The sequence below is a fragment of the Takifugu rubripes genome, chromosome 11 (genome assembly GCF_901000725.2).
Source record: "Takifugu rubripes chromosome 11, fTakRub1.2, whole genome shotgun sequence".
NCBI lineage: Eukaryota > Metazoa > Chordata > Actinopteri > Tetraodontiformes > Tetraodontidae > Takifugu > Takifugu rubripes.
The window spans coordinates 3,704,267-3,730,415 of record NC_042295.1 but is presented as its reverse complement, the minus strand read 5'-3'; the positions used below and the strand labels follow the sequence as shown (position 1 = coordinate 3,730,415).

Genomic DNA, 26,149 nt, shown 5'->3' with positions numbered 1-26,149 from the left:
CCTCCTATCTGACTGCCACTGAAACTGAACTCATCATGAACACACCACAGTGTTGCACTTTGAGAACAGAGTCATTCACCCACACAAACACACCCTGATTTATCACCCTGTGCTTTGACAGGTGAGCAATTCATTATGAATCTGATGCCCTGGCTCTGACACGCATCAAGTCTGTGGCTTTTCCCCAATTGTTCTCGTGATTACAAAAGCAGCATGCGATCCAGGCTGACTGCAAAAACAGCTGGTGAGCAGCAAACAGACTAAATAAGAAACCAAAGGGAAGAAAATCTGGAACATCCATGTAGAAAATGAATGACATGGTCCCACTGGAGGACATGTGAACAGCTCTGCTCATCTTCCAAGGGTGATTCTGAAGGCATGGGTTTTAAAGTAACCTAGATTCCAGTTTGCCTTTCTGAAAACACAACTGCTAAATATGGAACCACAACAGACGCACCAACAAAATGAAGTACGAAAGCATTCAAGCTGAAATGAGTGGGTGGTTATGGAGCCATTTAGGGGCTGTGGTGAGTTCGCAGCCTCACTGGGAACACAGAGAATGGAAAATCTGGTGGGAGCTGAAACCAGCCCAACCGTGCAACAGCCGATCCTGTAGCAGGTACAAAGTGTCACGACTGAGACACTGCTGAAAGAATTGGCTGGAGATGGGACGGAGAGCACTCCCTGGGAACACACGCAACACAACACACCACATCAATGCGCCATGAGGAAAACTCATGTGGCCGAGACACGGGAAGCAGGGGAAGAAAGGGAAAGGAATGAAGGCGGCTATGTGAGTGGGCGGCTGAAAAGTGTTTTCTGTTATGCAAAAAAAAAAATTGTCAATGCAACCAGAAAACATACTTTTTCCTTCCTTTTCACTCTAGCTCGAGCTAAATAGTAGTAAAACCAAAGAATTGGATTGCCATGCAATATTTTTTATAGGCTAACAACGCACCATATCAACCACACCTTGCGCATGTCTCGAGCCAGGCCTCAGACCCACCAACACCTCTGCAAACATATGCTCACTATTAGTGGACTGTTGTATCTGGTGCTAACACGCCTCACTTTATGACTAAACTTCAAGGCGTGGAGTCACCGGGGAAGCACTCACACTGGACCCACGCAGTGTAAGTGTTTTATGTTTTTTATGGACGACACACAGCAGATGAGGAGTTGAATGAACCAAACTCCAAATGAATAATGAGGGGAGACACATTTTGATGTCATACAAGGTGCTTTACACAGGGATTGTGAAAGATAGCAGCAACAAAGCCCTCTGTCAGCACATCACAGGGGTCATAGCAGATCGCACTCCACAAAATATTAAAGCCTGCCCCCGCACTTCACCCATCTCAACAGCTCAGAGACTGGCACTTTGTTGGTATTCACCCAGTGGCCTCCTTGTGCTTTTCTGTCTGACGAGCACAAGGAGGCCCATTGAGAATGCGGGGACGCTGCCTTGGCACTGACAGTGTGGTGAAAGGCTGCCTAACACCATGTGGGCACGGGACGAAACAGGTCAATTTGTGATCTGGTATCCACACCAGATGAAAAATGAACATGCTTGCTCTGGCTCGATTCATTGATGTGCCACATCAAGAAAGGGCTGGATCACCCAGACTGTTTGCACAGCTGCCAGGCGGCCGTGCGCGCTCAAACACTAGCATACATTACGGTGCGCTGCTGAAAAAGTGCTGATACAAAGACAAATAAGGAAAACGCTGAAACTCGCGTAACAGCCTCTGGTCAACAACGGGAGGCACCCAAAATATGTCAGCAGAGCCATTTGTGTTGCAAGGCCACTGCACGTTGATGTGCACGACACATTGGTGCCTTATAAGGGATCATAGAAGAAGCATCAGGCAAACACCAGCAGTTCTCATCTGATAAAAGCCCCCCACTCCTGCTTATGACAATCAGCAGGGTACGTTCACAAGCATTCCTGTCCGTCACTGATGCCTGGCCTGAGGAGCCAATGAGCAAAGTAGAAGAAGAAGCACTCAGTGGGAATGCTTTGGGTTCTGTGAATCATTTACAGTACTCTTCAGCGCCAAATGGTATCACTTGGAGCAGTAACAGCGTGACTGTGGGTGACAGCTTTGTTAATGATGCGCTTAACCAAACCTGATTTGCCTTTTTCACTACTGTAACAGCACTGTCAGAAACTGGCACTCGAACTAGACAGGATACTTCCAAACCTTGTTTGGGTGCACCTCTGACCCCAGCTGCATGTCAGCACTTTAAAGCAATTACCTCAGGCCATAGGTAACCTGACACTACTCATAATTCTGTTCCAAATCAACAGAAAAGTAGGAGGTGAGAACAGTTGGAAGGAGGCTGCAGGTGTGTTTAGAATGAACCTCACTAAAAAGACAGTATCATTAGCAGTACCGGCGCTTACACGCTGGGACAGCTGCTCCATTCACAATCCCAGAAATCAATAAATGTACTCTGGCTTTGGAGCACTTATCAGTTTCAACAAGTTGCAAGGAGGGAGTGTGTTAAGGCCCATTATATACCAGCAGCATAGAACATTAATGTCTCCAGGTCGGGCTATAGTGCATTTATCCATGCGTGCATACCACAGAGTGAACAGAACAGTGTGTGCAACTGTGCGTGTGTGCGTGCATGTGTGTGTGTGAGAGAGAGCGAGAGAGAGAGTCGTAAAGAAAAGATGTCTGGTCCGTGTGAATTTGTGAACTGGTCCTTGGCAACCCCAGCTTTAACTGAGTGTTCAACATGAGCGTAGATGATAGTCAGAACTGGCCTCGTAAGACAGAGCTTAACTGCAGCTTTCAGCACTTTTGCGAGTGAGAGCTGTAGATGTGCAAACCTCTGCTCTGCAGGTATGAAGCAGAAGGTGGTTAATGCGGTGACTCACAGCTCCTTAGTGGGACAACACAATCAGTCTCAAATTTCCATGATGCACAGTGCTGCGTGTAGGTCTTCAGATGAGAAAACACAAGGAGGGTTGGTTGCTCTAAAAAGCTGAGAAATGAAACCACTAAAGGTCAAAAACAAGCACAACCAACGGTTGCGGGCATCACTGAGAGGTGGCCTCAGCTTATCCTGAGGAAAACCAAGAGTTCCAGGCAGAGACCAGCTGAATCATCACCTCAGCCTGCCTCTAAAAGTCTGTTTCCAACACTGGATGTGGAGGGGGGGGAGCTGAGAAGAAAGGAGAGAGATGGAGACAGTGGTGGGGAGGGAGGGAATGTGATTAGGCAGTTCTGCTCGTCTCCCAGTCTGGCTGAACCCAGTGGCCTGCCTCTCCCAGGGTGGCACAACAGCAACAGAGATGGGTGCAAGACAAGATAGGAGATGCAGACAGATCTCCAGACAGATGAAAGCAGAACAACAAAGAAGAGTTTCACTCATATCAGCAACAGGGGACCTTATCATCAGTCTGAGCAACACTAATGATAACGAGGTCAACTTACTTTTAAAAAAAATAAAAATAAAAAACACATTTCATGTAACGCTTTCATAACTGGTACCTCCCTCGCTGATGTTGGATTTAAAAGAGAAATAAAATGCAATATGCATGTCACAAAATATACATAACTGGCAGAATTATGTCAGATATATATTCATATAATGTCACGGTGTTAGAAATTGGCCTGATAAATATTTGATAATTAACTTTTTGGATTAGGATCTATAGACAGACGTTAATTTGGAGGTCTTGAGCAAAGGGGGTCGTTTTATTTTGCACATAAAGCGCAGTTACTTTAAAACAAGGCTAAAAGTGTGAGTGACGTAAAGAAATCACTTGATATGTCTGCATCAACTCAAATCATTTTTTTGTTTTTTTTACTGTGAGTAAAACGATCTCTGACTTTTAACACCTGAGTATGAAATGAGGAGCCAGAGAAGTCCGCGGAAAGGCGCTGGATGCTGTGGATGACAGCGCGTCAGAGGCGCGGTTGCGTATTTTCTCAAGCGTCTCTTATTGTGACAGATTGAGCAACCTTCACATTCGCGCCGCGTACGAGGTGTTCCCTGTCAGAGGAGAGGAGCACCGGCAATGTTCTCCTCTGATTACGCTCCCACCAGCTGGTTACGTGCCAAAGACGCGCCGCCACACTGGTGGAAGCTGTCACACGCAGAGTTGCTACTTACCTTCCATTTTTTCAGCCTTTATGATAGTTAGCGTCGGCTTCATATCGACAGCTGCCGTCATGACCATCGGATCAACGTGACTTAATAACGCCGCGTCCCTCCTCTCTTCTCACCAAGAAAACACACACGGGGAATCTTTTCCTTTGGCACTCCGAGTGGCCTTTTTTCTCTCTGACTTACGAGAAATAATAAATGAATGAAGCCAAAAAAGAAAAAGAAAAACCAAACAAAAACAAAAAAAAATCAAATTCTTGTCCTCCTAACTTGCCTTTTCTCCTTTCTTCCTCTCCTGTACATGTACACACTCCCTCTTTTCCTCGTTCTTTCTCTCTCTCTTACTCTCTCCCTCACTTACACTCCTTCCTCTCGTCTCTGGCTCAGGGGGCGGGGCGACGCGCAGAGCGAAGCGCGACGACAGCTGAAGGGGGCGGGGCTTCGCGCTGACCTGCCATTTAGTCACAATTCAATTACAATGTCCCGCCAACCAAGGAACGTTACACAACACACACACACACACACGCACACACACGGACACGCCTTCGCAATCTGTGAGAACCATAACCTCCCCTTTCACGTCATCCATTCTGTTCCTGTAAATTACGGGCGTTTTATAGGCATTAAATACTGGAGACAGTTTTAAAACTTTTGCAGATGTTTATGGTTGTTTTTTTTAAAATCCTCCACCAGTAAATAATCATTATTTACTTCAAACAAGTGATTAAACTTCAGAAATAAATCTTTAAGAGGAATGAAGTAGGACACAACCAAGAAGTAGGTTGGATTCTTCACTGGAAATCACCTAAAACTGCTACAGATGCCTGGAGCACCTGAGCAGCATCTCCTGAAACACAACTGCTGGCGCTAGCGGGCTGGACCAGAAACCTCGCCTACTGTCATGTGGTCAAACTGAAAACTTAGTTCTCAAGCCATTTTATTCTCCCCTGATATAGCTACTGTAATATATCCTAAAATTGCTGCATCCCAGAGCTGCAGGTTGGTGTGAAGCCACGAGCCAAGAATTCTGTCTGTAGATTCCTGCTTCCTTGTAATGTGTAACTCACCCTCATAAACACCTCAGAGTGTTTCCTGTTCACCTTGTGCTCATCAATAAAAACAATCATGTATATTTTTCTGTCCATCTGTCTGGACACCAATGTGTTTTTAAAAGTTGGACGGATGCTAAAGCTCCTCCAAAGCTAACACCGTTCTTGCGAAAGCAGCCACGCCGTGTTGTTCCTCAGGGTTGCTCATCTTCAAAAGTCAGGAACAGTGGCTGTGTTATGCTGGAAATTGAATCAAGGTATTTTTTTTCTGAAAAGATTAGACACCAGAGAGCAGTGGGATTGACTGGACACAGCAGGTCCCTGTACCATTGCCATTAGAGACAAATAAAGCCATAAGGAAAAAAAGACATAGAGAACTTCTGTGCTTGCTAATAAACAAATGAGATTTTTCCCAAACCCTATTTGTCCCCCAAGTATCCAGCCTCCTCACAGCAACCTTGTTATAGAATGTCACATGACACAATGTCCGATGCCCGTCAGTGAGCTACGTCTGTGTGCGCAGTATGGACATGGAGACAAGGGAGCCAGGGATATTGATCACGTATAGATTTTCAAACCGGTGGTACTTCAGAGGCTCCATTAGCAGCTCCAGATCAAGTTTCACTGGCCTGATAGGAGCCTCATCTGGGATGACTGCTGGTGGGCTTTGTGGTGAGAAAAGCTGCTTCACCAGCAGCAAAGTGGAGGGGTGAGAGAAATAATGGGGGAGGTGCATATGTGTGTGTTTGTGTGTGTGTATTTGAGGGGGGACAGTACCTCTCACTTATCTCAGTCAGTCACTGTGGGACTCTCTCTGACTGAACCTCTTTGTTTTCTGTTAATGAACTCCCTAATATCTGTTCTTAAAAGGACAACCCGGGTCCTTACGTGCCTGAGGGCAGCCATTAGGAACTTTAATGGTGCTGCTGACTAATATCTAGGCTGGCGTCACTTTGGCCCATTTTATTTTCCTCAGACTACTTTGATTTTTTTTTTCTTCACAGACTAAAAATCCCCATTAGAAGTTTGAAGACACTCGACAAGTTTGTTATGAGTGAAATTAGTGAAATATGGAGGAGCTTAGTGCGGTCTCATAATAAGAAGGTTCTGGTTCTATGCTGGCACCGTCCTTTCAATCTAGAGCTAGTATGTTCTTCCCGTCCGATTAGGGAGACACTAAAATAGCCCCCAAGTGGATTTGTTGCCCCCTCCCCACCCCCATGACCCTGATTAGGCAGGGCAAGCGGCTATTATAAAAGAAAATGATGGATGGCTGACTGACAAAGTTCAGTTTTGATGATATTTGCCATCCCGTGAATAGATTTGAAAATGTATGCTTATAACAGGATCTGGATTCTGCAACCAGATCAGTTACTGGTCTCGCTGTAACTACTATTACAAGTTAAAAAAAAATGTTTAGAAGGAAATATTTTATCATCACTTTTAAAGGAGGGAAATCTCAATATCCAGCCAATAAGAAAAAAAATGTGTTAAACCCAGATTAAAATATAATGAGGTTGCTTGAGGGGTAAAAATCCTACAGGTTAAGCAGCGCTACAGCAGAAACAGATCATCAAGTCTCATGGACTTCATAGGGGTCAAGTGTTGCCCCCAAAAAGACTTGTCTTATTCTGTAAAGCATTGTTGTTCGGAATGCTGTGTTTCAGTGCATTGACCATTTCGGTGACACGGGCAGCCTGCTGTACAATGACCCTGAAAACAAATGTGTTTAAATGTGCAGGACACTGACATGAGGGAGGGAGCAATGTTTTTAAAAGCTTTTTATCAACTCTTAAGGGTTTTACATGACACAATGCCTTCATCGGACAAAGAAAAAGTGTTGGTATGAAGAAAAACATCCCAAACCCGCTTCTCCTCTCTATCTGATAAACACCGTTGCCATGGTTTTCATGGTTTTGATAGAAAGGTGGTTTCACTTATTTGGATTGCAGTGGTTGTGATGCACTGCTGCTCGTGGGCACACGTTTTCCTGGATCCTGACAGGCACCTGCTTCCTGTCACAGAGGTGTGTTTTAGAACAATCCATACAACCATCAGGTACTCGTCACCTTTGCTGTGAGCCTCATCCTTGGTCAGACTGGAGAGCACACTACATTCAACTAGTAGTCAATCACAGACATGAGAAAGAGAGAGAGTGACGAAAAGAGTGGGGTCCTTTGTGGAATAGTTCAGTCTCATCTATCAGTCTGATGTGCCACCCGCTGAATTTATTCCTGCTGAGATCAGAGGGTTTGCTGGGTGTAGCTGTGTCTGTGTGAGCATTTATCTCTCTTTGTTGCACCTCAGATTCCATAATCTTCACTGAGAGTCCACTTGTGTGTTTCACTTTGTGAATGTGTGTTTTAGTGTGTGTGTAAATGCACAGGGAGGGAGGCAGGAGCCTCCCAGAACAAAAGCACCGCTCTTTTCTGAACAATTAGCCTCGCTAAAAAGGACATCTCTTCCTCCATTAGCAGCACCACGTGCCCCCCATCACTCCATTGTGCAGATAATTCAATTATACACCCCCCACACCCTGCCAAGTCTCTTTAGCCTTCCAGAAATCTTTCTATTCCTCCTCTGTAACCAGTCTGCTTGTGCATAGAATTGCCGCAGGGTTCCTTCAGCTGATAAGAAAACATATATGTAATATGTAAATTTCATATGTCACATTATGAATTTAATGGTACTCCCCAACTTGCTTCTTTAAACAAGATGTTGCTTTCAACTCAACACTTGCAAGCCACATCTGCAAGCCAAGAATCTATTGTTAAAGATAGAACTCTTGAAGCAATCATTGTTCCTGAGAGCGTCTAAATATTGCTTGTGGCTTAAACATTATAACAATGACATTACTCTCTTGGGATTAATTACAGTACCACCTTTCCTGATGACTGAGCATCTGTTGCATCATCAGCCATCACACATTAAAGTACTGAATGTTCCTTAACTGAAGTGATGTGTAATTAGTCACCGCCCTATCAAGAGGAACTTACCATATGGAGACTTCCTCAAAAAAAGAACTTGTGAAAAGTTAACATGCTAACATCACACAATCATGACTTTTGTTTGTCAAGAAAGACAGTCCTGTCTTGTGAAACGCTATAACCTCTGGAACACCTCTGTCCTCACAACTGTGATCACATCACGCATTTCAAGTCAAGGATAATGGCAGCAACGCACCTCATTCCTCCACAGTTGTCTGTCGTTTTTCCGTGTTTCCCCTCTTGTTTTGTTTTATTGTCAGTGGGGGAAGTGTGCAGCAGCCTGATTAGCATCACTGTTTCCTCCTTTCCCATAACCCCCAGACCCCCGCAGACTGCCTGTTTACTTTTAAAAATAAAAAATGGGCCTGTGCCTGTGAGGACGTGCCCCTCATCAGAGGCGAAAGAAGCCCTCCGCCCACCCCTTAACCCCCTACGTACACACTCCAAACTCAAGGATCTACATTTTGAGTCAGCCCCTACGCCAGGTCCCAGTGACTTATCCCACTCCTTATCTGTCCTTTCTGTATTCCACACACTCCACTACCCCCCACCCTTCCACCCCGCTCTTCCCACTGTCCAGCTGTCAAATCACATCAAGTAAAACAGGCCAGTGGTCCCTGAGTGCCAGATCACAGCTGTGTCTGTGTGCACTAAATGGGAGGGCATGTTTAAATGTACAGTGAACTCTGGGAGTTCTCCCCCCACCCCTCTCTCTCTCTGTTCTGCTCATGTGCATGTGTGTGTATGTGTGTTAAGTGTGTGGGCGGGTGTGCCTTCAGTATGTGTGTTAGTTGCATTACTGAATGGGAGGATGTAGAAGCACACAAAGGAGTGCAGGTTGTGCATTTAATGAATGAATTTGTTGATAGTGTGCACGTGTATGTGTTCAATATCAGCTCACGCGCACCTCAGCTTTGAGAGATGACACAAAAGTGCACACTCACTGTATTTGTTCCCAACATACACACCCAGTGAGGTTCCACAGTGGGAATTTGCAGCAGCAGGCCTCGCAACTGCTGGGATAGTGAAGAGTAGTGCTGAGTTAGTGTAAACACGACTGTGGCATGGCTGTTGTCAGGAAGCAGTTTGTGTGACATTGGGCTGGGAGCCAAACATGCAAAGGTTCTTTAACATCCCCGCCTCACATCTGCTCTGTACTCTTTCAGTCTCACACTAGCACATTTCAGTTTAACCTCACCTATGCGAACGTTGAAGAAATGACTTGAGCTTGCTCATTTAAAAAGAGCTTATTCTCTCAGTGCCCAGCATGGATAAAGTAAACTGGCCCTTTATTTTTTACATTTCAGATCGCCTTTAACTATGATTAATATTGAAAACCCACTTTTCCCTTAAGTTTGTGATAAACAACTTTGCAGATTTTCATTGCTGTATATTAGATAAACAGTCTCTTTCTCATCTTTGCTTTTAATGTTGCAGTTGAATGAGTGTGACCTTATATAATTAGACATAATAGTCAACTATACAGTATACAGTAACTATAAAGTCAACTACTTACCCCTCTGGAAATGCTCAATGAAACAACACATTAACTCCAGCATCATTCTCAGTTAATACTTTTACACCTTTTTAAAATTGTTGTATTATCATTCCAATCTCTCCCCCCATTGATGGGTATCGCTGGAGAGAGATGAGTCAAAGCAACGGCTACAGCGTGTAATAACTGTGTCAGAGTTGAGTTAGGCGCCGTTGAGGTTAGCCCACGATCAGCATCGTGTGCCTGCAGCGTGATCCCTTCGGTAGCTCGAAATGACACGAGCAGGAAGACGCAAGATAACTGAATCAACATGTCCAGGTGGCTCGAATGTTCTTAGCCTGTTCTGCAGAATTCAGAGGAAGGCAAAAACAGGTCAGCACCCGGTCACTTTTTTCCACTCAGTAATGTTTATGTCAACGGTTTAGCTCTCTGGGAGCAATGAAGTGAGAGATCCAAAGGAGTGTGTCTCTGGCAACAAACATCAGCAAATCCCATCAAATCCTGACTCCCTCACACACACACACACACACACATATGCACGCTCAGCCCTCCCTTTGCATCTCCAGAGACCAAACAAGAGGCTTGGGAAAAAGATGGCCGCCCTTTGCCCCATTGCATCCAGCTCAGGGAGGTGATGGAGTTGGCTTACACCCCCCGCATCACCCCCACCCTTCTCCTGTGGCCCGAGTCCCAGTCCAGGGGCATCAATCACTTTTGAGGATGAGGGGCCGAACACAGGCATATTGGAAGGAATGTTCCAGTTTAAAATAAAACTCATTAAAAGGAAAGAAAAAAAGAGTTGGAAGCAAGACAATGCAGGGTTATAGAGAGAGATGGGGGGAATCTCTGTTGGAGCTAATGCCCAACCTCGACAGCATCAGCAAAAAGCTGGGTTTTTGTGTGCGCTTGTGTGTGTGTGCGTGTGTAAATACTAACTGGATTGTAAATGTCTATTTCACAAGACTGTCATTTGTTGCTTGATCATGTTTGCATCTCCAGTGTGGAGTGTGTAGCTACAGGTGTTTACATCACTAAATACTGGCTCACAGAGTGCAAAGACATGATTGTTTAAATAGAAAAACTGACAATTCTGTATTGACCAATCATCAAACCGCAGCGTGTGTCTCATTAGAGATCACCGAGCTTGGAGATGCGAGCTCGAGTGTCCAGGTTCCCTGCTGGAGTCTAAAAGACTGGATTACTTATAGGATTGAAGGGTTTCGTTGTGTAAATGGAAGGAAATGAGGACACCTGAGCTACTTGTGATATGAAACCATTTCTTACCTGCAGGACTGGTTTCGTGACCATTGGGTACTTCCTGGAGGGGAACATCCTGAACATACAGCGGTTGTGACGGATAGTACTGCTGCTGGGGGTGAACCACACCTGGGAACTGGGGGGGAGGCCCCACTGCAACACCTCCACTTGGCCTCTGGACACAAGCAACAAGCTGTGAGATCTCTTTGGTGGATATCACAGTATCTCTATTATTATTAGTAGTATTATTAGTATTGTTATTATTATGGATAAATCAACCAGCATTAAAACATGTAAATACAATTGGATGGAAAAATAATGTGTCATTTTTAGCATGTAAAGAATTTATTTTGCAAAACAGGAAATGTCACAAAAGGTCACACTGGATGACCTGATAGCATCACTTCAGGTTTAAGAAAACATTTTGTTTTCATTACTTTTCCTAAAAAGATAACCCTTCACAACTACATTTGATGGATTCACTTTATCTCCCGTGTTGTTTTATTCCTGCTTATCACTGAAACGTTCACGTAAGAGGTTGCACTGGGCTGACGGGGGAGCAGGAACAGATAGACTCTATGTGAATACTAGAGATCATAAGGGGGAGCACAGTCTATTCTGAGCTTATCAAATCCTTTGATAACAAACAAGAACATTCAATAGATATTGTTGCTTGTTTTTGTCTGAAAATGATGTGAACAGGGGCCTTAGATTTTTCTCACAAGTGCCTGCAGATTAATGCTCTTTAACTTAACACAGACAGGCTAGAAATGATGTTTTGTCATTAAATAAATAACACTAACATTTCCATGTCCTGTGCATCTATGTCCTGTATCATATTCCATTCCAGAAAAAGGAATGTAGTGCTGAAGAGCTGTCATTTCATGTGTAACACGGGTCAACAGTGCTTCCTCTGGTGAAGCCTGAGAAAGGTGATTGAAAGGTGTTAGCTTGTCGCATGTTAGACGTTTTGTGTGTCACTGACAGACTGGCTGACATCAGATAAGCATCCCCCATTTAAGCACAGTAACATTTATCAGTGATGCTGCCTGCTTTATGGATGGCAAATATGAGCAGGAGGTTGAGGGAGGCCGGTTTACGAGGTTCTTCCGAGGTTCTGCGTGGGACGCTGCCTTCTCCTATCGGTCCAAGATAGATGGGAGCATGGAAAGGGAAGCCATGTGGATTATTTACAGATTAGACTGATGACAGCACGTGAAATCAGCTGCAGAATGTTTTAAAATGCAAAGATTAGCCAGTAATTTGGAAATTCAAAACATCAAGCACTTACTCAACTTTATTTTGGATGGATTTTTCATTTCACTGGAGCTTGAGATGAAATTAAACTTCAACTAGATTTATTTTCATGTATAGCCATATTAATATATGGGCAGTAGAACAAATGAATGAGTGAATGAATGAACTGCCTCTGTGCTCACTGCTATACATTTATTGCTACTGTAATTTCTGTGATGGGATTAATTAAATAAAGATGCTTGAGGTTGTGAATTACAGATTTATGAATACTTTGAAAATGTGGTAATATCACGCAGAAAGTCTGGAAATCTTTGTTAAATGGCAGGTGCAGTTGGAAACTTGTTATTGTAACGAAACAAACCTTTAAAATGAAATGATCATGAGTGGAATGTACTTTGCACAGCACCACATATTTTGTTTTACTAGATATAGAATAGTAAGAGCACTTCCAATGTAGAAAAGAGTCAGTAGAACTTGCAACAAAAAGTCCTTTCTTAGGCAACCAAATTCAACCGATCATATTGTTTCATCATTTTAGCTCAATTTTCAGGACAGTTCAGTGTTGCATTTAAAATGGTGTAATAATGATACTTCAGTTTACTCCAGTACGTTTACTTCAGTATGTGCACCTTCAGCCTGATCTGTGCTTTTAGATAGTCATGCGTGATTCCAGGGCTTCCAGAACATATACATATGTATGAATGGATGGATGGATGGATGGATGGATGGATGGATTAAATGCCAGAAAAATAAAACAAAGTGAGACTCCCTCCTTTTGTACACTAGAGGATCTTGTAGATGTTCTACAGTTGAAGATCTTCCTTCTCCTCAGTTTTGTCACACCTGGAATCACTATAGCAGCAGCCAATGCCATGATCCTGGTTTTCTGGAAAACCTAGTGCCGTATTTTCATTCTCTCTCTCCCTGTTCCCCCATTAGGCCCACCTGGGCAGGAGCACCGGGAGCAGCTGAGGCCAGGCACCAATCAGCTCTCTTTAAAAGGCTGCCCTGGTTTTCCCACCAGTGCCAGATGATTCTGATCTGTGTCTGCACCAATGCTATGTCTTATGTTGTTCATCTTTCCCTTTGTGACATTCATTGACTGCTCAATGTGGTTGTTTTTCCAGTCTGCTGTGTTGAGGGTCCTCTGGGGTGGTGCCCCCCCCAGCCACAGTGCTTTTATTCAGTACTGGAGCAGTAGATACTGTTTTCAGTCTCTAGATCCCTGGTACTTTAGTCGACCAAACTACTAATAAGCTGCATCACTCAGTGGTCTTAAAGGGAATGAGAGGGTCTGATTAATTAACCTCAAAGTAAAATTGTCTCTTTAATTGGCAATTAATCCTCCTCAATCATCATACCAGGAATACATATTGCTTAGGAAAATCCAAAATACCAACAGTCCCATCTGTAAGACCTGCACCCAAGAATAAAGCCCCCTGTTGTATCTTCACAACTAATTCACAGAGGTCTGTGCGAGTAGAGATGCAGAAGTGGTTTTACCTTCTGACCCGGTCTGCCCTTGTATACAGTTGTCTCATTTTCCACGGCAAGCCCCAACACCTGAGCCAATTAGGAGCCAGGAAGCTGTATCGTTCTATGTTTTCTATCAGGCCAGGTTGGGGGTTTCCATTAGCATATAACCTCGGTCTCTTATCTTAATGTGCCAATGCTCTGCATACAAATGGAGGCATTTATTTCGCTGTTCCTTGGCCTTTACCCGTCAAACGCTCGTCTGACAGGAATCCCAATGTTCCCAGAGACCACCGTCTCTGACTGTGTATTCAGCACTCTCATTTGGAAAGTGTTAAGAGCCTCGGTCTTCTTGCAAACAGAGTGCTGTGAAACACTAAGCGCACGAATTCGCTGGCAAAAGTGTTATTTAGCTGATCGGCGGACTTCGGTTTGACTGGTTAGTAGCGAGGTTGGAGGCTGATCGGTCTGACTGTATACAACCTTGCTGGCTAGAGAGGGTTGCATCTCGGGTGATTGTGCAACACAGGATTCACACACACACACACACACACAACTTCACAGAAAAGGAGCTTGTTCAACAACTCTGTTTGCTAACGTTTGATAAAATCACCAGGAACAGAGTGTTCAGATATACTCTTGGTGCAGCTTTGGAGGATTGAACTCGACAGGAAAAGTGGTCAGATAGTGTTCCTGTAACTTTCACACACAGTTCATATGCACCCCCTGCCTGCATTCCTGCACTACCATATGGTCCAGCAGCTAATACACACACACACACACACACACACACACACACACACACACACATATATCGGCCCATTTTGTTGCACTCCTGGCAGGTAACTGAGGCAGCCTTAACTCTGACGTAATTTACGAGGTAGGTCTTACCATCATGCCCAGATGGTCGCAGGGGTGAAGGGCCGGGTAGGAAGAAACTGGATCCAAGTAGTAACTCATCCCGGGGGCTGCAGACAGCAAAACCAGGGCCTGCTGAATGGATCAACAGACTGATGAGTCAGGGTGGAGCCACCCATCTATCACAATCTGTTTACACCCTGTGTGCAACGTGTAGTGTATACTGTGTGTGAGGTCTTTAGTATGTGTACATGTGGGTGTTTAGAGAGGGCAGAGGAAAAGGTTTTAAAAGGAAAACCAATCAGGGGAGAGAGAAATCCAACCTGCATTAAAATGTCCTTCACTGCCAAATTGTGTAACAGATGAACGCGAAGCTCTGCTGTCGGAACGTCTGATTGTATAGAAAAGGTATGTCATTGGATCTGCTTGGTTCTGTTCACTCTGAGGGGTTTTTGCTCCCTATACGGATATTATGTGAAAATTGGGGTATCAATTTTTAGCTGATTGCTCCGTTTTTCAAATTAGAAGCTTGTTAACCACATATTGTTGCATATCAAAACTCGGCAGATAGACCAGAATACACCAATGGGAATGCAGTGATCAGAGGATAATATATAGTATTATATGGTATTCTATGGGATATTCAGCATTTGCTCCCCCATCCCCGGGGGATATTGACGAGTAGTCAGCTAATGGCATGTTGTCAACTAGAAAGACTGAAATGGCACACACACCTCACTTGTCAAGTTTTTTTATTCTTTTTTCAGTGTAAACCAGTGCACCAGTGAAAAACTGGTCTGTAGTTTTCATGATAACATTTCTGACCCACTGGTAAAGGAGAACCGGCGTAGTCCTCATCGATCTGAGCACATTGCTGAGGGCCTTTCATACAGAGGCTGGCCAGTAACTTTTCAGTCACTCCTCTTCCCTCCTCTTCTCATCTGCCTCATCTCTTTCTTCTCCTCCTCCTCTCTTCCTTTCATCACTCACATTTTGCTTGTTGCTTTACATTGCTAACCTGAATCGGCATCAGCTAATGGGTGTTCAAAACCCAGCAGGATGATGGCACCCGAGCAGGAATTTGGTGTTTATGGGCAGCGGCAGGTCCCAGCCTCTTCACATTCATATGTTAAGCATATTGGCAGATCTTAGTGTGGCAGCTGCTGCCAGACTGAGAGGAGATGGAGCCACATACGGCATCAATGCATGCAGATGTGCATCAGCTGAAAAACATTCACAAGCTCTTGTCTCAGCAAAGAAAAAGTATCACACAAACTCACCCGTGTTCAAATCAGTGCCTCATTCAAGCTTTATATTTAGGTTGAAATGAGATTTGACGCGTTAAATAACAGGAAAAAGCAGCTTTATTTTTGTTAAAATTATTCGTCTTGATATTTATAGATCGTAGATTGTGAAAATTAAAGAAAATTCCGAATAAAAACCAAGAACCAAATAAAGGTGTCTTTTAAAACGGAGCCAGAATTGGACAGCAAAGTTGAAATTTTCTTGGAGTATTGACAGCAATGATGAAGGAGCCATTAAAAGCGGTTCAATTATCGCGCCGCGGGGTTTCCGATTCTTCCGAATCCTGAGGGAAAAAGCCGAGAACTTTAAAGCCAAACGGTGCTCCGCGGTTTATTCGGCTGGAATGGAACTTTGCACTTACCGACTGTGGAGTGAGAAGTTTCCCTGTGGAAGTGGAGGAGCTGCCAGCTGTGCGCCGCTGAGATGTTCTACCTGCTCACAGCGAGTCCCGCAGAGGGAGGAATATGAAGCGCACTTTTAGTCCCTCCCTCCCTCCCTCCATCAGACCGCGATCCTCTCCAAATCCTGGTCCGTTTTCAGTTCCATGCGTCCTCGGAGCAGGTGTCCTGTCAATCCTGCTTTTCATTCACTCTTTTCCCCTCCCAAACACCAAAAACGTGGTCGCTGATAGAAATGTCTATGTTGTGTGTGTGTGTGTGTTTAGTGTAACGGAAGCTACATTTAAAATTAGCCTATTTATTTGTTTGTTTTCTCGTCTTCTTAAAGTCTACTGGGGGGGGGGGGATAGCAGGAAAAAGGCAGGAAAACATCAGAGGGAGACAGATAGAGGGTGGGGAGGGGTTGACTGGCTGATCTTCCTGCCATGCTGTCAACAGGAAAAACAACCCTGCCTGAATGTTTAAAACACACAGAACTAGTACATTTTTTCCCTGGTTTTTTTCCCCTAATTTTGTTCTGTAGGTGACAAAACTTCCATCAGCACAGCGAGCCTGGAGAAAACCCGCAAGCGTCAAACCACGTTGCCTCGGAACTCTTGAGAGAGTCAAATATTTCCTTCCCGACCGTCACATCATCCTCCACCTCATAGCTCATAAATGCAGCCAACAGTATGTGAGACACTGATTAAAGCCAGAGGAGAAGCATTGACTGGTCTTCTGCGAAATGAGAAGATGGAGCTGCATCCAGGCCCTGTGATGGAGCCTGCTGATAAGCAGTTAGGGGTGAGAGGCCGTGTCTATTTGCTTATTTATCAGTTGATTTGTTTGGATTTTTGTTAACTTCCACACTGTGAGCATGTCGCTAGCGTTCCACTGCCTCGCCGCCAGGCGCCATGAAGCGCTGCCTCTTCCCCGCTCTTGCTCTCCATCAGATTAACACTTGTGAGTCGTCTGAAACACCTTGTGACTTCACGATAATTCCATGATGTGCACTGCGGCATTTGTTTGAATTAGAAAGTGCACGGTTCAAACTTTCTGACAGCCACCGCTCTTAACGGTAAATCATGTGTGTGTTGGAGAGAGAGAGAGGTGGGGTCAAGTCCAAGGTGAAAGGCGTGAAGAAGCATCATCAGAGGCTCTGTGGCAGGAAGCCTGCTTTTTTTCCCAAGTCCCTGACTGAATCCCTCTGCTTTCAGTGGGCCTCAGTGCCTCGGGGCCCCCTTGGGGAACGCAGATGGGCAACGCGTAGAGGGCAAAAGGCAACGGTTTGACTTATTTCCATGTGGAGGGAAAAGCATGGGATGTGACAAGACCGGGCTGAATGGAAGCGTGGTTGAATGTGATCCAGATCCTCAGCCTATGCCCTCACAATCCTGTTTCAATTACCTGGCTCGGCAGTTCAAAGACGCGGTCCTCAAGCCTCTTTTCTCCATGTGAAGCCACTATCATTGCATTGCCCCCTTTACCTTTTGTCTCACCATCTCTTTGCCAGCTTTGACTCCTCAAGTCAAAGTGCTGCTGCCCTTGTGGTTCACATTAAAAGGATCTGGGGTGCTTTTCCTGCAGGGGGTTTACAGTATGTCCTTTATCAGAATGGTTGCGTTGGTGCATCCACAGATAGGGACAGAATTACTGTAACATATCTCCACCGCATGACGTTGGAGATGTGTTACAGTAATTCTGACGCATTATATCACATCTGTTACATCTCCAGCCATCGAGGTCAATGTGTAAAATCTGCTAGGCACTCAACAAAGATTCACCATCCGTGATGCGTTGCCGTGTTGCATTTGCTGTGGGATATTGACAGATTTCTGTTCTCTTTGAATGGGCAGACCGAACCACTTTGTGCTCAGCTCTCTGGGTCTCGGTGAGCAGCTCCAGACTGCGAGTCCTTTCGTCTCATTTTCTCGTTTTGGATCTTCCAAAGATAGCGCTGACAGGTGATATTAATGGCCTTTTATTAGTATCATCCTGATTGCTGCAGATTTTTGGAAGTGAGAGAGAGAGAGGGAACAGATTAAAAAGGAAAAGATGAAGAGAATATGGAAGTCCTCCGCCCACCTCTTCTCACAGGAGTTCGCCTCTCTTTGATAGCCTGCCTGGATCTGTTCCCCCCCTAGAAACTGCCCTGCAGATGTTGTTGGTGCACGCCGACTACAAAGAAGGGCCCTTTATGAGAGGAACGTCTATTTTGGGCCTCAGTGTTTCCGAGCTGCGGTGCTGAGCAAGTGAAGCACAGGCCTGATCTTTCTACCGATGAAAACTCTGTTTTATTCACTGCCCGCGATATTTTTAGATTAAAGCTTGCTTCTAATGAATAAAGCCAGGATGTAATATTTTATGACGGTATCAATATGCAGGCTCTCCAGTAGGCCTGGGTCTGAATAAACCCGCGCTGCCTTTGGCACCGGTGGAGAGAATGTGGGGGACAGCCCTGGTGCCTTTGTATCAGGCCTGTTGCCGTTCGTCTGCAGTTTTCTGTGATTTCCTCTCTCACCTTTACCCACAAAATTGCAACTGTGGCGACCGTGAGGCAAAGGTCTGGGGTTGGGGGGGCAATAATAGCTCTTGATATTATCTTTAATTAAAACACCAATCCCTCAGCCAAGTTGTCCAAACACTCCTAAATAGAGCCTGTAAATCAGACAAACATCCTCAATATTTGATATATCCGAGTGTGCACTATTGCCTCCAGATGGTTTCGGTTTCTCGAGCCTTTCACAAGGGATGGTACAGGACAGGGATCTTCTGTCCGAGCATGCCTTTTGACAAGCTGAGTTCCTCCAAGCCACATGCTGAGGGACTGGATTTCTGCCGAGGCCACGCTCCGGCTTTTCTTTTAGTCTCTCCTCTGTGGATGCATATACTGGGGCTTTTGTCAATAGATGTTCTGTCTAATTAATGGCTTGTTCACCGCCATTTCTGATACCACGCCAACTAAAGCGCCACAAGCACAAAACTGAGAGCAATGAAGACAGTGATGATTTTTAGAGTGAATTCATGCTGCCATTCAGTCAAATGTTGAGCTGAAAAACAACTGAGAGATACAATCATGGAAGGAAGTCAGAGTGTGAAATGTGCACGGCAGAGGTGAGCGTGAACTCATCACTTCAGCAGTAGTACACAGTTATGGGAGGTTGCCACGACCGCAGCGATAAGCTCCGGCAGCCTTTTGACCCCTCACAATCAGCTGCAGTAAGCACAAAAAAGAGAAGAAGGTGAAGAAATGAACCAATTATTTTATTAGTTCATTTAGCTTTCACGTCGGAGGTTGTGCCACGTCACACGTGCGCATTAAAACCGTTAAATGTCGCTCGTCTCAATATTGCCGAATCTTGCAAAACCAAGTAAGATGAAAGCGGGTGGAAAAAATGAGCAGAGGAGGGAGGAAGAGAACAAGATGCTGAGTTTAACATGCTTCAGTTGATAAGCTGTTGGAGTGGCGCCAGAGTACTCCCCCAAATACTCACACACTTACACCACACCCAATGGCTAGTTTGACCCTACATACACACACACACACACACACACAAACAGAGCACTGCTCACTATTGCTCTTCATTAGTGCCCCAGAACGAGATGCTTGTCATATAATTAGCCGAGGAGGTTTTCTGTAACGCTCTCATTAGAGAAGTGAGAGAAGGCAAGGGGGGGTGGAGGCCTAGAGTGAGACGAATGTGAGACAGAGTAAGAAAAGCTTGTGCCAGAAATGAGTGTTGATAACAGCTAGAAACACACTGCCTGTTTGCAGCAGGATTTGTGACTCCAGTGCGCCAACTAGAGAGGGAAAGTGGTCTGACAAGAGCTCAATCATCCCTCCCTTTTCTGTAAACCACTTATTCTATCCAGGGTCCCTGGGGAACAGAGCTGTCCCAAATATACCTCAGTTATTTGTTTAAATTATTTGATTGTTTTGCTGCAGCCATTCCAGAACCATTTGTCAGATCTAAAAATGAGGCCCGTATTATTTTATTTCCAGGTCAGTGGGTAAGCGACATCATTAGCTTCACTAAAACCTGTTGAGTTCACACTGATAGCAGTGTCGGAGCCTCTTGAAGACCTGTCAGCTTTGTCTGGTCCGTCCAGTGATTAGGTGGGTGGTTCAGGCTGCAGAGGAGGCCTTATCAGTGTGATGAGAGGGACGAAAAAGGCTGGTATTACACCTCCATGCTGTATCCATGTGCATGTGCAGAAGAGCAAGACCTAAAAAAAAAAAATAAACACCTGATACCACTTAAAAAATAACTTTTCCAAGCATCATAAAAAACATCTGCCATCTAAAATATAATGCACACTTCCATTAAACTGAGGACAAATTTACTGTGTCTGTCCTGTGGCTGTGTGGATGTGTCCCCTCAGTGGTTCCACAGATATCACATCACTGTTTGTTTTTTTGGTTTTGTTTTTTTGTGATGATGATGAGCAAAAACCTGCAGGTTAGAAGATAGACAAGCTAATACGAGCCAGAATCCTCTATCCTCTAACTCAACCGACTGTCCCCACTGGTCCGATGACACCTTGTGGTTCTCTAAATTGGTCAGCAAAGATCTAATTTGTCCTCCTTCTGCAGTAAAGTCATTTGATTGGATTGGACCAAAAACTCAGATTTGAATTATCGGCATGAGGAGCAGAAAACTGTCCCTTTTCCTGTGTCACCAAATACCTGCATTGTCTTCACTCGCCTCTGTGTTTGTGTTTAGTTCAAATCCATCTTAGAAGTGAGAATGAATGCTCTTTTATTAACAATATTCACTTCTGCTAATCTGACCCATGACCTCGCCCTCCTGCTGGTCCACAGTGGTATTACATCCCGAGTATGTTGGACTTGGGTTTGACGTGTTTTGCCGCGTCAAACTGCACAGACTGGTTGAGGTGAGCCTGTCTCTGGTCCGTGACCGATTCCCTCTTTATCAGTCTCAGCTTACGTGGAGGCAGGTTCGGCTGTTGACGTTTCAAGGGAAACGTTACCTACGTTACAATGACAGCAAACTTTGATTTTTCCTACAGAGAGATGGGTGTCACCACAGCATTGGCATTTAAAGGTATTTGGTCATTTGCGCCCATGATTCATCGGGTGAGCACAAAACCCTCCCTTATCAAGATTGATGTTGTGTCCCAGACAAAGCGGGCACATGAAACTGCGAGCCAGGGCCGTCTCTCATCACCAAAGTCTGAGAGAGCTGTTTTTTTTCCCTTCTTTCCATTTTTTTGTGAGCAGTCTCTCGTTGCTGCTCCCACTCCCATTTACTGCAGCACACGAGAGGTTATTTTTAGAGCTCACTTGATTGTTTAAGGATGTTAAGTTCACACTGTGTCATGGATTTTGAGGGAGGAAACTGCTAGTTTGCTTTTTGCCCCCTAACCTCCTCTTCATTTCCTTCTCTGTATCCTCTTGTTGCCTCTCAAAAGCCCTTTCCCTCTCACCAATACACTTTCTTTTCCTCATATACCCCTGTGTCTCTCCCTCACCACTACAATCAGACCTCCCTCCTCACACCTACACACTTCTCTTGATCCCACCTTCTCTCTTTTTGTCTTTGTTCTACCTTTTCCTACTGGGAAAAGAAAGGAACCGATCTTTCAATCTGCTCTGTCATCATTTGCAACGTTCTGCTTCTCTGCGTGTGGAAAAAGCTTTCAAAGTGGCACCTCACAGTCTGGGCTACAACTTTTACATTTTACTGTAATAGTTGCAAAAGAGAGTGAATAATAAAAAAAGAAAAATAACTTCTCAGGTTTCTTTTGAAATACCTTTAAAAAAAAAAGATGATCACATACTTTTTACTAAAATTACCTAAGAAACAAACTCAAGACATTTGAATCTGCATTCAAGTCATAATAGCAATAATAATCTTTAACAAACCTTGTCTTTGTGTTGCAATAACTATGTTCTGGGGGTTTGACTGTCTGACATCGCGTCTTTCACAGCTCAATTCTGCCCTCTAGCATCGCATCTCTGCAACTTGCGCAGAGGTCCTGGGTTTGAGCTGAAGAGAAAATAGTTTTGTGGAGATTTTTTGGCCATCTCAACAGCTGCTGCCACTCTGCCCAAGTGAAACCAACCTCTCCTCCCTCTGACACTGTCAGAGACAGCCAGGAAACCAGCACGGCCACCTACCGGCTTCTGTGCGTCTTACCAGCCTTTCCAAATAGCTCTGGCCATATGTTAACACTTTGCTCCCCACACGCCCGTGATGACAGCATCGCCGTGTCTCTTTAAGGGCTGCTGTGGAATGCTGTGGTTTGCCAGGCGGCTGGGGTAGTGCCCTCGCCCACACACACAACAGAATCTAAAGTGACAGTAAATGACTGTGATTCACCCTTCTCTTTCAGTTTTAAATGCCTTTCAGTCCATAAAGACGCAGTTTGCTTCAAATTGTATTTGTCAATAATAGTTATTAGTATTTTAAAAGGTAATTCATAGTGATGGCCACACTAAAGGACAATCGGTAATTAAATAACGGCCACATGCCTCAAAGGGCTACATTTTGCTGTGCCGAGAGCCCTCTAGTGGTAAAATGCGGTACTGTGTTTCGGGATGAATAGGATCAATAGCAAGCCCCCTTTATTAAATCCAGATTTGACCGTCTGAAGGCACAGATGAATGATTTTGTAGTCTGTTGAGCAGCCCACATCGAGTTCAGGCTGTCAGACATGTCTGGGGGAAGTGGGGGAGGAAAGAGAGATGCAGGCCTCAAAGTAAAAGCCTTGAGAATACACTGCTGGGGTAAAACCCTAAACCTGAGAGCTCAGTCTGGGTGAGCAGCCGTCCAAGAAACAACACTTTTCTTATTGAGCCAGTGGGCCAGGCCCAAATGAGAGGTGACAGCATATTCATTTCACTCCCTGTTTTTCTTTAAGGGTTTTTAAAGAAAATAACTAAAAAAAAAAAAAAAGACTGCTGAATGGTGAACAATCAGTGGATTTACAGTTCAGGGGATGATTTAAGCTTTCTAAATGGCTAAGCTTGCCTCCAGCTCTTACTGGCTTGGCATTTATCTGGACTAACACTCATTTTTGGAGATTTTATCTCTAGCCTCTTGTTGACATGAGGATCCCTCGTTGTCGCCTGGCATTAATTTCAGCAGTAAAGTCAGCACGATCCGCACGTGGTTTTGGAAATAAATGCATAAAAGGACAGAAATTAGCCCTGTTTTAACGGCTATTTGGACAATGTGAAATTCCTGCAGCGGTCCAGACACTCACCCAAACTCAGTTTTCTTGATGAAACACATACCGAAACACGCTTCGTGAAATGATAACGTGCATTCTGTCTTGACACCACATGGACACAAGCCCTCATGTCAGCGTACCCCCATCCCACCCCCACCTCCCCATACCCCCCGGGGCTGAAATACCAGCACTGAGTAGAGGAGGTCACATAGTGGACAGATCAGTCGTTCACTTCACATGGTGAGTGGTGACACGTCAGGGGGCATCGTTAATTTATAAGGATGCCGTTACCTTTATAAATGCTTGCCTCATAAAATCACTGTTTCACTTTAATTTAATACTTCCCCTTGCTAATTTTGGCACTCTGTGGGAGCTACGCTGTGTTGATTCAGGTAAAAGCCGGCCTCAAACGCTCGTTGTTGTCCTCTCTGGTTTGTTAAAATGAACTCCTGGTTTATTTTGCCGCACAATGCATCATTTTAGCTGCACCACAGGGGTGTGACAGTCACCCTTTTCCATGCAGCACACCAAACAATCCAAACTTTCAGACTTCTCTCCTCTGTGGCTTCACGCTGTTGCACATCTGGCTCGCCATGCTTGCAAACTCGCACTGAAAGATTTGATATTCTGCTGCCCTGCCTTCCCTGGTGCCACACTGCCATTTTCTCTCTCCCTGAGGATCCCAAAAAAGGGGGGAAAGAGGTTTGGAATGAGACCAATCTACATCTCTAGATCATCAGTAGCCCCTTCAGCTAAATAAATAACTCATTACAGTTCAGAGTAAGGAGCTTCATTTACTCTGGCGATGTAATCGCACATAGGTTGCCCAAGTCATCTCAAATATGACTCTTGCTGAGGTCCCGAGAGAGAGACTACAGAAAGGTTAACATGCCATTGAAGCCAGCCTGGCAACAGCAGACTAAAACATTAAATGTGAAAACAAAAGTAACGGAACTCAAAACGAACCGCTTGAATTTGTCACAGCACAAACACTGAGACAGCCTTCAAAACTTTGAGTTAAAGGCAATTACGGTTCATAGTATGCTTTCCTTCAAGGAACCCACCCACTCAAAAGAAACCAAAAAAACAGCAGCTGGTGCAGCTGGTGAGACTTGCATAAAAGTCGGCCGTATCCTGTTTGCATTTGCATTTTGTCGAGAATGATTGAGACTTCTGACCCCACCGAGAGGATGAAACCTGTTTCTCTTCTCAGACAGGACAGAGCTGACGGCAAAGAAGACACAAATTCAATCCCAACACTTTAGAAGCAAACCAAACAAAATAAGGCCACTTGCAGGGGTGGCCACGTGACCAGTGCCGTCGCTAGGGCAACAGTTTGGTTAATAAAGACAAATGTCAAAGAGGGGGAAAAGCCCTAAAGAGGCTGCAGCTCGGGCCTGGCATCAACTCTGCAGGGGAAATGTTTGAGTTTGAAGATGTCTGTGGGTTGTAGGATAGTAAATAATAAATGTGTATTTAAAATGTTAAATGACTCCACATTAAGGATGCTGGTTGTATGTTTGAGGGCCTGAAACGTCACCTCGATATATTGGCTCAAGTCCCCGATTGATGAATTATGAAACCCCTTACCGTAATTAGCCCTTTTAAAAATATATATCTGTATTTTCTATATTTATACTATACATTCTTCATATATATACTTGATTAGACCTCGCTGGATTTGCTATTTCCTCTCCTACAGGGGAAGCTGGAGATGCGTTAACCACCGCGTCAATAACACCGTTATACGCTGTTTAAGAAGATGAAGCCGAATTCAAGGTGAAATCATAATCTCATCTCTTTGGGATTTTTTGTTCTGCGGTTGCAAATTAATAGTTGTTGTTTGAACGTGTTAGAAAACTTATTCTGCTACATCCTGAGGAAGGCAGCGCAACAGGCGCATGAATGCCATTTTTCAGTCAAACGGATGTTGGGATTTCCGTCTATTGTTTGGTGCTGGGAACACTATTATCACTGTTGTTGTTTTTAATCATGCCATTAGGAAACGCTGCAACAAACACGCGCCGATAAAAGATGACCTCTTTACCAGGTGGCCGCAAACACTGTCAAAGATTAAAATGTTGCTGTTTCTTAACGATGACTTGATGATCACTCACGCACGGAGCTCTACTCTCAGGTGCGGTTTGGGGTTGTTTTGCGTGAAACAGCGACCTTGATGAGGCTGTAAAAAAAGGCTCCGCTCGGGTGAGTCTCCTCGCTGTGAATTGGCCCCGGATCCTTTGAGGGGACTCTTGGGCGAAGATGGGGGCAGCGCTGCGAAGGAAATGGAGTTAGTGAACTGAGCTGAGGTCAAACGAGCAGGAAAAGACAAATCCGCTTTGGAGGAACCCACGCCACTGGGGAACTGTCACCACCAGCAGCCTGCTGGAAACCTGCTCCCGTCTCCCTCATCATCTCTGTTAAAAGATATTAAACTTGGTACATCGTAGTTTTCGTTATTTCCCCCCACAATGGATTCATAAACGGCTCACCCTGAAAAGGTGCGATTCAAATACCAACAATAAAAAAGTTTTCCAGAGCAGTGGAGTTCTGACAGTCTGATTCTTTTTCCAATATATTACTGGCAGGTAAAAAAAAATGATATTATCTTGCTATTTTAACGACCATTCAACAATTTCGTTCACCGTTCATCGTCGTTTTTGTCGCGCTTGTGCGCCACAAAGATGCTCCTGATTAATTCACATCTGTTTTATAATTGTATCATCATTTTGAACTTTTGCAGGAATGAAATTGAGGCACAAAGCAGATTTA

General features: G+C 44.6%; 2 protein-coding genes across 4 annotated transcripts in view; one reads left to right on the top strand and one right to left on the bottom strand.

The window, feature by feature from the left end:
• The window catches only part of ets1 (v-ets avian erythroblastosis virus E26 oncogene homolog 1), a 30,662-nt gene extending 14,345 nt beyond the window's left edge, over positions 1 to 16,317 (bottom strand). The window contains exons 1-3 of one of the 2 annotated variants that reach the window (XM_011608226.2): positions 16,165 to 16,317; positions 14,532 to 14,633; positions 10,938 to 11,085 (exon numbers count right to left, since the gene is read on the bottom strand). In XM_011608226.2, the coding sequence (XP_011606528.1) occupies positions 10,938 to 11,085; positions 14,532 to 14,600 (217 nt within the window). In that variant the 5' untranslated portion in view covers positions 14,601 to 14,633; positions 16,165 to 16,317. Of the gene's footprint in view, positions 1 to 4,128; positions 4,475 to 10,937; positions 11,086 to 14,531; positions 14,634 to 16,164 lie in introns of those variants that run through there. The other variant, XM_003968268.3, reaches the window with a different exon arrangement.
• A 601-nt stretch (positions 16,318 to 16,918) lies between these two features.
• Positions 16,919 to 26,149, top strand: part of fli1 (Fli-1 proto-oncogene, ETS transcription factor) — a 35,734-nt gene continuing 26,503 nt past the window's right edge. For both annotated transcript variants that reach the window (XM_029844359.1, XM_029844358.1), the window contains exon 1: positions 16,919 to 16,984. In XM_029844359.1, the coding sequence (XP_029700219.1) occupies positions 16,934 to 16,984 (51 nt within the window). In that variant the 5' untranslated portion in view covers positions 16,919 to 16,933. The remainder of the gene's footprint in view (positions 16,985 to 26,149) is intronic.